Here is a 10851-nt window from a genome sequence, read left to right as displayed (position 1 = left end):
CTCCTAATTCCAGATATTTACTGGAACATTACCAGGGTCTCAGTATTAATAGTCTAGCGATAATACCACTACTTATGTCTGTAGTGAGAACAGAAACTATGTAAACGCGTCACACTTTCAGTGATACCTCAGTCTTTTCTGAAGGTCGCTTGCTCTGACATTATCCTCAACAGCGTCAATATGGGTCACTGCACAGAGCAGAGGGTGGTGTTATCCTGAGCCTTAGGCTAGTCGTCAAATCCCACCACACCATTCTTGTGTAAATATAAATTCAATCAATAAAATTTTGAATTGAATGCTCGTCTCAGTAATGGTGACCAGGAAACTATCATTGTTATTAAAAACTCATCTGGTTCACTGATCTCCTTTAACGAATGAAATCTGCTACCCTTATCTGGTTTACAAGATTAACTCTGACCAATAGTGATATTTAAATGAGTTCTGAAATAGCCTGCAGAACTAATCAGCTTCAAAGTGATTAGAATGGTCAGCTGGTGTTGTAAGTGACGCCGATGTCATTTGAAATAATGAAGACGCAGCAAAGAACGGTGGTGGTGGAGGGTTGCTTTTTGAACTGGAGGCCTGTGACTAGTGGTGTGCTGCTGGGATAACAAGGCGTAGAGCTGGATGAACACAGCAGGCCGAGCAGGAAGGTTGATGTTTCAGGCCTAGACCCTTCATCAGAAATGGGGGTGGGGGTTCTGAAATAAATAGGGAGAGAGGGGGAGGCAGATAGAAGATGGATAGAGGAGAAGATAGGTGGAGAGGAAACAGACAGGTCAAAGAGGCGGGGATGGAGCCAGTAAAGGTGAGTGTAGGGAGGAGATAGGTCAGTCCAGGGAGGACGGACAGGTCAAGGGGATGGGATGAGGTTAGTAGGCAGGAAATGGGTGTGCGGCTTGAGGTGGGAGGAAGAACAGGTTAGGGAGGCAGGGACGAGCTGGGCTGGTTTTGGGATGCAGTAGGGGGAGGGGAGATTTTGAAGCTTGTGAAATCCACATTGACACCATTGGGCTGCATGTTGTCTGAGGAATGGGAGGGGAGTTGAAATGGTTCGTGACTGGGAGGTGCAGTTGTTTATTGTGAACCGAGCGTAGGTGTTCTGCAAAGCGGTCCCCAAGCCTCCGCTTGGTTTCCCCGATGTAGAGGAGGCCACAACGGGTACAGCAGATGCAGTATACTACATTAGCAGATGTGCAGGTGAACACCTGCTTGATGTGGAAAGTCTTGGGGCCTGGGATGGGGGTGAGGGAGGAGGTGGGGCAGGTGTAGCACTTCCTGCGATTGCAGGGAAAAGTGCCGGTTGTGGTGGGGCTGGAGGGGAGTGTGGAGCGGACAAGAGAGTCATGGAGAGAGTGGTCCCTCCGGAAAGCAGATAAGGGTGGAGAGGAAAAAATGTCTTTGGTGGTCGGGTCGGATTGCAGATGGCGGAAGTTTTGGAGGATGATGCATTGGATCCAGATGTTAAATTTAAATCTGACATGATGTGAAAAGAGTTCTAAATGCCTGGCTAAAGTATTCCACCTTTGTGAATATGCATTAAGAAACCCACCACTTGTGAACTCACCAATCTGAAAGGTGTCTTTAGGGTAATGGCTTTTTGTGCATAGAAGTGTGTCACTTATTTTAGGGAAAAATAAATTGTTGACTTTTGCCAACATAAATACTGTGATGTCTCAGAAATTAATGTTTTACTTCTGTGTTATGGTCTTAAATTTGATGGAGGTTTGATAATTATTGAAGACATTGATGTATGCTTCGAATTCTGTTTCTGTGCAGCCTAAATGCTCCGTATATTAACGTTAACACACTAGGTAATGTTACTAAGTGACTGCATCATCTTGAAAAAGGACTCAATGAAAAGTAGCCACATGAAAATTACAAATTAACCCTCAAAAATAAAAGATTTATACCCTGTTGATGGGGGGGTTTATAGAGGATTTGTGATGTCCACTATTTGCCCATAAGACATAGCAACAGAAATGGGCCAATCAGCCTATTGAGTCTTCTCCATCATTAGATAAGATTGTGGCTGATATGATGATCCTCAACTCCACTTTCCTGTCTTTTCCCCATAATCCTTGATTTCCTTAACAATTAAAAAATCTCTCTATCTCAGCCTTGAATATCCTTATTGACCCAACTCTCTGCTGTGAAGAATTCCACAGCTTCATTGACCCCTGAGAGAAGAAATTCCTCCTCATCCTTGTTTTAAATGCGTGACTCCTTGTTCTGAAAGGATGCATTCTGGTCCTACACTCTCCCACAAGTCCCCAAAAGAATGTTCTATGTTTCACAAGGTCATCTCTCATTCTTCTAAACTTAAACGAGAGTAGACCCAACATCACCTCATAAGGCATGCCTCAGCCTAGCGCATCTTCTCTCGACTGCCTCCAGTATATAACTATATCATTCCTTAGATAAGTGCACCAAAAGTGTTCACAGTATACCAGCTGATTATTGGTTTGCATAGTTTTAGCAAATCCTCCCAACTTTTATACTCCATTCCCTTTGAAATAAAGACCAACATTCCATTTGTCTTCTCCACTACTTGTGAACTTGGATGCTACCTTTTTGTGGGCTAGGCTAGAATTTATTGGACCCAGAGGGCAATTCAGAGCTAAGCACATTGCTCTGGATCCAGAGTCACATGTAGACCAGACTAGGTGAGGATGGCAGATTTCCTTCCCCAAAGGACATCAGTGAGCCAGATGGCTTTTTCTAACAATTGACAAAATAGCAGTCTCGCTCCAAATTGGAGGGAATAACTGCAGCTGTCTATATTTTAGAATCCCTACGGTGTGGAAACAGACCATTCAGCCCAATGAGTGCACAACAACCTCCAAAGAGAATTCAACCCATCCCCATCCGCATCCCCCTTCCCTATAACCCTGCATTTCCCATGGCTAACCTACACATCCCCAAACACAATGGGTAATTTAGAATTGCCAATACACCTAAATTGCATATCTTTGCACAGTGAGAGGAAACCGGAGCACCCGGCAAAACCCACACAAACACTGGGAGAATGTGTAAACCCCACACAGACAGTCACCCGAGACTGGAATCAAACCTGGGTCCTTGGTGCTGTAAGGCAGCAGTGTTAACCACTGAGCCACCATGCCACCCGCAACTACAATGAGGACAAATCAAGGAATCTTAGCCAGCATTCGTCGCATTGTGATTGTGCTGCCCCTTTGACACAATTCACCCCAATATCCTGCAGATCCCCCAAGTCCTGTATTTTTCCACCTACCTGTGCAGGTTCCTATTGAACAGCATCATCTAAATGCAGGCACAGGGATTTTTACAGAGTAGATGAGAAGTGAAGTCACATATGACCAAGGTCAGCCAAGAAGACCAGGCTTAAAAATTAGACACCCCAGACGGGACTCGAACCCACAATCCCTGGCTTAGGCCAGTGCCTTATCCATTATGTTAAAGAGAATCGTAGTCCCTCTGTAAGTTACAGGCAACAAAAGTTCCAGTGTGTATTCTGGAGAAAAACAACCCCAGTGAGTATGATGGAGAATAACCCTTCTGCTTATTGCAGAGAATAGCGGTCTCTGATTGTTTTGTTGAGAATAGAAGTACCTGTTTATATGATTGAGAATTGCAGTCATTATTGTATATTATTGTGAAAACCGCATCTGTCTATGCTTTGGAGAATGTATTTTGCAGCAAATAGAATTTGCTGTGTGTATAGTAGAAAATAGCAACAGCTGTGAATATTATAGAGAATAGCCATCCCTCTATATCTTATGGAGTAGAGGACTTGTGTGTATGATATAAATTAGCAGCCCTATGCATATTACAGAGAGTAGCAGTCCCTATATATCTCACAGAATAATAGTTGTAGAATCATAGAATCCCAACAGTGCGGAAAGAGACCATTCGGTCCATCAAGTCTGCACCAACACTCTGAAGAGCAACCCATCCAGACCCAGTCCCCCCCATCCTATCCCTATAACCCCACACTTTACCATGACTAATCAGCACATTCCTAGACACTTCGGGGCAATTTAGCATGGCCAATCCATCTAACCTACACATCTTTGGTCTGTGGGAGGAAACTAGAGCACCCAGACAAACCCACACTGACACGGAGAATGTGCAAACTCCACACAGACAGTTACCCAAGGCTGGAATTGAACCCAGGTTCCTGGTACTGTAAGGCAGAAATGCTAACCACTGAGCAACCATGCCGCCCTAGACCCTGTAATGTTATAGCTAACAGCAGCCCCTGTATATTTTGCAGAGAATAGAAGCCCCATGCTTTTTAGAGAGACGAGCAGTCCCAGCCTCTGTGTATGTGAGAGAGGACGGCAGCCCGTGTGTATATTATGGAAAACATAATTTATAAATAAGGCAGTTTCCTTTTAAGTCAGAGTTTGGATTTTTTTTTTCTCTGAGTGTCATTAGAGTGTGGAATTCTCGTCCCCAAAAGGTAATGGAGGCTGGATCTTTCAAATTATTCAAGACTGAGTTAAATAGCTTTTCGATAATAAATGGAGTTGAGTAGTAAGGGTTGGCAGATGGGAAAGTGAGGTTGAGACTGCAACCACAACAGCCATGGTCTTATTGAATGGTGCAGCAGACTCAGACCGAATGGCCTACCCCAGCTCCTAAGTCACATGTTAACTGGATTTGAAAGGACTGATGTAGAGTTGAGCGTACTACCCCAGAGGGTATCTAAGCCACATCCAATAGGGTTCAGGAGATGCCTAGGTGGAAGTCACTTGCTCGGTGTGAGCAGGGAATGATGTTTGCACGGGTTGGTGGTGAGAAACTGAAAGAACGCAGAATCCTGTTTGAACAGGGTTAAGGTATTTGGAAATGAGGGGAACGTTGACAAACATCATTTTCAACAACTCTTTGCTTTCCAGGGAAAAAGATTCATGATCTGGGAGAGTACGACCCACTCTGTCAGGCTGACAGTGATGACAGCGAGGATGATAGCGATCTTAGCTTCCAGAAAAATGGCAATGTCCAGACTGAGGGCAGTGTCGAGGCTGTGTGTGACAGAGACACCGATGCCGCAGTCGAAATGCACACGCTGAAAACGAAGCAACGGCGGCCAGATGAACCCAGCTCAGCGGAGGTCCGTGCGACTGAGGTCTCCGACGAGTTTACTGTTAAAGCCAGAATCTCGCTTGTCCCTTGCCTCCGGACCACTGCCTTCCTCCTCACCCTTGCGTTCGCCATGGTCCTCGTTCTGGTCTGCGCTTTCTTCATCCCGTGTCCAAGGAGCCAGCCACAGATGACCTCGTGGAACCGAAGCCTAGGCCAAGCAGCCAGTGAGCAGAGCTCAGATAGTGGAAATGCAATGGCAATCATGCTTTATGACATAGATTAATGGGGAGGGAGGACCAGTACAACACCTTGCAATGTCAGTGCACCCTGGTGATTCTGCCAGGCAGAATTGCTGACATTTGCCCAGTCATACTTAGAAGATGCTGAGTGAAGTTTGGACATAGGAGAACCCGACATCCCTCACTACCCTCAGCATTCAGCAGTAGATTGTAAAACTACACTGGCTGATGTTATACTGTAGCTGCTGCTGTACAGTCAGGCTGAAAGGACTCACTCAAAGGAATGGAAATTGCTCTGAATGAAGGACACTTTGCTTTTGCGTCTTTCCTAACATTTTCTGCCTTTTCTTCACAGAATCATAAGTGCAAAAGGAAGCCATTTAGCCCATCGTGTCTGTACCAGCTTTTCAAACAACCATCATTACCTAGTGTCAATCTCTTGCTTTCTCCCCATACCCTTGCACGATATCACCATCCAAATAATCATCCATTGCCCCCTTGAATGCTTCTTCTGACTGTCATAGAGCCAGTGTTTTGAATGAACAGACACTACCCCCAAATCACAGAGTGATAGAATCATACAGCACAGAAACACACCCTTCAGTCCAACCAGGCAATGCCGACCATAATCCCAAACTAAACTTTTCCCATCTGCCTACTGTTGACCCATATCCCCCCAAACCTTACCAATTCATGTACTTCTCTAAATGTCTTTTAAACATTGTAACTGTACCCTGCATCCACCACTTCCTCTGGAAGTTCATGCCACACACAAACTACTCTCTGTGTAAAACAAAAAAAAAGCCCCTCATCTCTTTTTAAAATTTTTCTCCTCACCATAAAAATATGCCCCCGGTCTTGAAATCCCCCACCCTAGGGAAAAGACACCTGCCATTCATCTTATCTATGCCCCTCATGATTTTATAAACCTCTAGAAGGTCACCCCTCAACCGCCTGCGCTCCAGTGAAAAATATCCCACCCAATTCAGCGTCTCCCCATAACTCAAAACCTCCATCCCCGGCAACATCCTGCTAAATCTCTTCTGAACCCTCTCCGGCTTAATAATAACATCGACCAGAACCAATTGATGAAAGGCAATGGGGAATGGGCTAGGAATAACCACTGCTGCAATTTATCAGTAAAGAATTGCCCTGCACTCAGCATCTCTTCTGAGAGTGTGTACTCTCAGATAACAAACGTAACAAATGTAGCATTTTACAAGATTAATTTTGCAACACAAAGCACCAGTTCCTATGGTGAGCTTTCTCTCCTTGCAGAAGAGATGGTCGAGCCTCTGTCACTATAACTCATTCTTGTTAATTGACACGAGGCCTCACACCCCTAATAATTGCAGACTCTGTCATTTAGATCGGGTTACTCAGGTTATAAACTACAAATCTGATTTATTACAGTTAGGAATAAACCATAGTGAAAAATCATGAAGTAGGAGATTTACTGAAATTTTGAGTGGCACCAAATCTTCTGCACAAAATGTGCAAAACTTTGCTAATTCAAAAATAACTTGTATTTGTATGAGATAGTAGGAACTGCAGATGCTGGAGAATCTGAGATAACAAGGTGTAGAGCTGGATGAACGCAGCAGGCCAAGCAGCAATAGAGGAGCAGGAAAGCTGACATTTCGGGCCTAGACCTTCCTCAGAAAGGGTTTCTGAAGAAAGGTCTAGGCCCAAAACGTCAGCTTTCCTGCTCCTCTGATGCTGCATGGCCTGCTGTGTTCATCCAGCTGTACACCTTGTTATCTTGCATTTGTATAGTACCTTTTAACAAAGTAAAATATTTCAAGGTACTTCGAAGGAGTGCAGTCACAAAAAACTGAAATCTTTGGGGGTTGTGAAATCTTTTCAACTGGATGGCCAGAGTCAGAACTTGCTGCTTGAAAGGATGGTAGAAGCAGAATTTATGGGGGTTTTTGATAAAGTAAAGAAGGAGAACTGTATCCACTGGAAGGAGAGTTGATAACCAGGACACAGATGTAACATGACTGGCAAAAGAACCAGAGAGAAGATGGGTTTTCTCTAATCTGGAATGAGATGCCTGAAAGGGTGGTGGAAGCAGCTTCAATAATAAATTACAAATAGAATTAGGTAAATATTTGAAAAGAAAGCAACTTGCAGAGCCAATGGGTTAAGAACAGGAGTGCAGAGCAAGCACTGATACAGTAGGTTGAATGACCTGTTGTTTACTGACTGAGCTCTAAACAACATTCTAATTGTCCACATACAGTTTGTCTTCTAAACAAATGGGAAAAGCCCTGAGTTCTGCCTGATGATTGCATATTTCACTATGAACCTGAGCCAGATGGTTACCAAGCAGATATTGAAAATTGTGCTACCCCTTTAAGAACTTTAGATGCCATTGATTGGCTACAGCTCTGTCTGGATTGCTGTCCTCTGAATTAATGAGATCCTTATCATGACCACTTTGACCATCAGCTTGCTGGTGGATTTTATTTAAAATTAAATGCATTCTTGGGGTGTGGACCTTGTTGGCCTTAATGCTATGTCCCTGGTTTCCCCTGTAAAGTGATGTTGTGGATCGCTGCAGGAAAATGGATCAGGCCTTTCTGGCAGTGTCATCAGGAGGGCAGGTGCAACAAGAGTCAAACCAGAGGAGAGCAGAGTTGCTGCAAAATAGGGGGAAAACCAGGTCAGGAGCAAAGTCGAAAAGACTCAGGAGGAACATCTGGGACTAAAGGAGTATGGGACAAAGACCATCATGTGGGATTAGGTTGCACTTCAGCCACATTCTCATTGAATGGCAGAATAGACTCAAGGGTTAAATTACCTACTTTGGTTTCCGTGTTCCCAGATGGGCTGGTAAGAGTCAGTAAGAGACACCAGGTTGAGCACACAGGAAGCTGTGTCCTCTGTCCGTGAACCATACCAATATCAGCCGTCAAGTCTTTCTGTTGATTTGAATAGGACAGGTCTCACTGCACCGTCCAGAAGAAACTGCAGCAGGTAACTGAGAGATGGTCACCATTGCCCAAGAGCGAAGCAACTGTAGAAATAGGCAGAAGAACCCAAAAAGTTTGACGATTTTTAAATAAATCCACACCAGCTCAATGGGCCAAGAGGCCTTTGCTCATTCTAGGTGCTCTGTTTTTCTGTGTCTCTCCTGCAATTCCTCCTGTTCATCCAAGATTCTCCTTTCCTTTAGGTTTCCCTCCTGTGATGACGCTCTGGGATGTTAATGATGACCAAGTTTCTGATGTAATTATTTCGTTCGGTTCCACCGGGAAAGTCCGAGACCAGAAAGGAGGCCTCAGGCCACAAGGTAATTTAGGGTTGGATGGAGTATTTGCTGCAGTTGTGACAATGTGGTGACTACTGGACAGGAATCCACAACAATCAGACAAAGAACTGTGGATGCTGGAGATCTGAAACAAAAACAAGAGTTGCTGGCAGAGCCCAGGGCCCTTAGCTGCGGCCGACCCATTTCCCACACTTCTGTCCTCACCCTTCTTTTCCTCCTACAACAACGATAGGATCCCTGTGGTCCTCATTTACCACCCCACCAACCTATGCAAGCAAAGGATTGTGAGCTGCTATTTCCATCACCTCCAACAGGAAGGCACAACCAGACACACTTTTCCCTTCCCTCTCATGTCAGCAGGGATTGTTCCCTTCCCGGCACGCTGGTACACTCCTCCTCCATTCCCGCACCTCTCCACACACCCAAGGCACCTTCCCATGCAAGCACAGACAATGTAACACATGTCTGTACCTCCTTGCTCCTCACCATCCAAGGCTCCAGATGTGCCGTCCTAGTGAAGCAGTGATTTTCAATCTAGTCTACTGTATTTGCTGCTCACAGTGTGGTATCCTCTACACTGGGGAGGTGAAACTGAAACTCGGTGACAGCTTTGCTGAACACCCATGTTCTGTCAGTAAACATAACTCGGAGCTGCCAGTTACCAGCCACTTCAATACACCAGTGTGTTCCCTGGCCAGCGTTCCTGTCACAGGCCTGCTGCAGTGTTCCAGCATGCCTCAGCACCAGCTCAAAGAACAGCATCTTATTCTCCGCTTGGGGACTGAGCAACCTCTGGAACTCAACATCAAGTTCAATAACTTTAGAGTTCTACAGAAGGGTCACTGGACCCGAAACATTTAAGACTGATTTCTCTCCACAGATGCTGTCACACCTGCTGAGTTTTTCCAGCAATCTCTGTTTTTGTTTCTGATTTCCAGCATCTGCAGTCCTTTCAGTTTTTATTTTCATTCAATATCTTTAGAGCCTGATTTCATCCTTCCATGTTTTCTTTACCCACCCTACACCCAATCCTGTTATGACATAGGTTACTGTTAGCACAGCCAATCCGTTCTCGCCCACTCTCGGGCCTACTACCACAGTTTTCTTTCAGCACAGATTACTCATTCTCTGCAACCCTCCTCTCTCATTACCACTTATTCAGTTTCTCTTCTGTCCTACACCGCCATCCAGAAACCCTTATTTTTTTGGAGCCCTTTAATATCTCCCTCTCTTTCTCTCTCTGGGCTCCTTCTCCACCTATTACACCACCTTACACCAACACTACCTGGCAGTTCATTCCATACATGCACCACCTTCTGCATGAAAAACTTGCCCCTTAGATCACTTTTAAATCTTTCCCCTCTCACCTCTGCCCTCTAGTTTTGGACACCGCCACCGCAGGGAAAAGACCTTGTCCATTTACCTTATCCATGCCCACATGATTTTATAAACCTCTATGAGGTTACACCTCAGCCTCTGACACTCCAGAGAAAATAGCCCCAGCCTATTCAGACTCTCCGGATAGCTCAAATCCTCCAACCCTGGCAACATCCTTGTAAATCGTTTCCAAACCCTTTCACAACATCCTTCCTATAGCAGGGAGACCAGAATTGCACGCATTATTCCAAAAGTGGCTAGCCAATGTCTGTACAGCTGCAACATGACCTCCCAACTCCTATACTGGGTGCACTGACCAATAAAGGCAACCAAACCAAATGCCTTCTTCACTATTCTGTCTAGGTCACTTGGTTCAGCAGCATTCTGCAAAACCTTACCATTAAAGTGTATAAGCCCTGCCCTGATTTGCCTTTCCAAAATGCAGCACCTCACATTTATCTAAATTAAACTCCAACTGCCACTCCTCAGCCCATTGGCCCTTCTGATCAAGATCCTGTTGTACTCTGAGGTAACCTTCTTTGCTATTTATTACACGTCCAATTTTGATGTCATTTGCAAATGTACTAACCATACCTCCTATGTTTACATCCAAATCATTTATATAAATGACAAAAAGCACTGCACCCAGCATTGATCCTTGTGACACACCACTGGTCATGAGCCTCCAGTCTGAAAAGCAAGCCTCCACCAGCGCCCTTTGTCTTCCCACGTGTGTGTCTCAGTATCTTAATGACACTGGCCCGGGTGAGTGTCTCTCAGTATCTCAGTGACCCTGTCCCTGGTGCGTGTGTCTCTCAGTATCTCAGTGACCCTGTTCCTGGCGCGTGTGTCTCTCAGTGTCTCAGTGACGCCGTCCCTGGCGCG

At 45.1% G+C, this 10851-nt stretch overlaps 1 protein-coding gene across 2 annotated transcripts in view; it reads left to right on the top strand.

Moving 5' to 3' along the window:
• fam234b (family with sequence similarity 234 member B) overlaps positions 1 to 10851 on the top strand; it is a 53493-nt gene that overhangs the window by 431 nt on the left and 42211 nt on the right. For both annotated transcript variants that reach the window (XM_048617603.1, XM_048617602.1), the window contains exons 2-3: positions 4887 to 5297; positions 8494 to 8610. In XM_048617603.1, coding sequence (XP_048473560.1) covers positions 4887 to 5297; positions 8494 to 8610 — 528 coding nt within the window. The remainder of the gene's footprint in view (positions 1 to 4886; positions 5298 to 8493; positions 8611 to 10851) is intronic.

The sequence above is a fragment of the Rhincodon typus genome, chromosome 37, assembly GCF_021869965.1.
Source record: "Rhincodon typus isolate 14 chromosome 37, sRhiTyp1.1, whole genome shotgun sequence".
Classification (NCBI taxonomy): domain Eukaryota; kingdom Metazoa; phylum Chordata; class Chondrichthyes; order Orectolobiformes; family Rhincodontidae; genus Rhincodon; species Rhincodon typus.
This window is presented reverse-complemented; position numbering and strand designations above follow the sequence as displayed.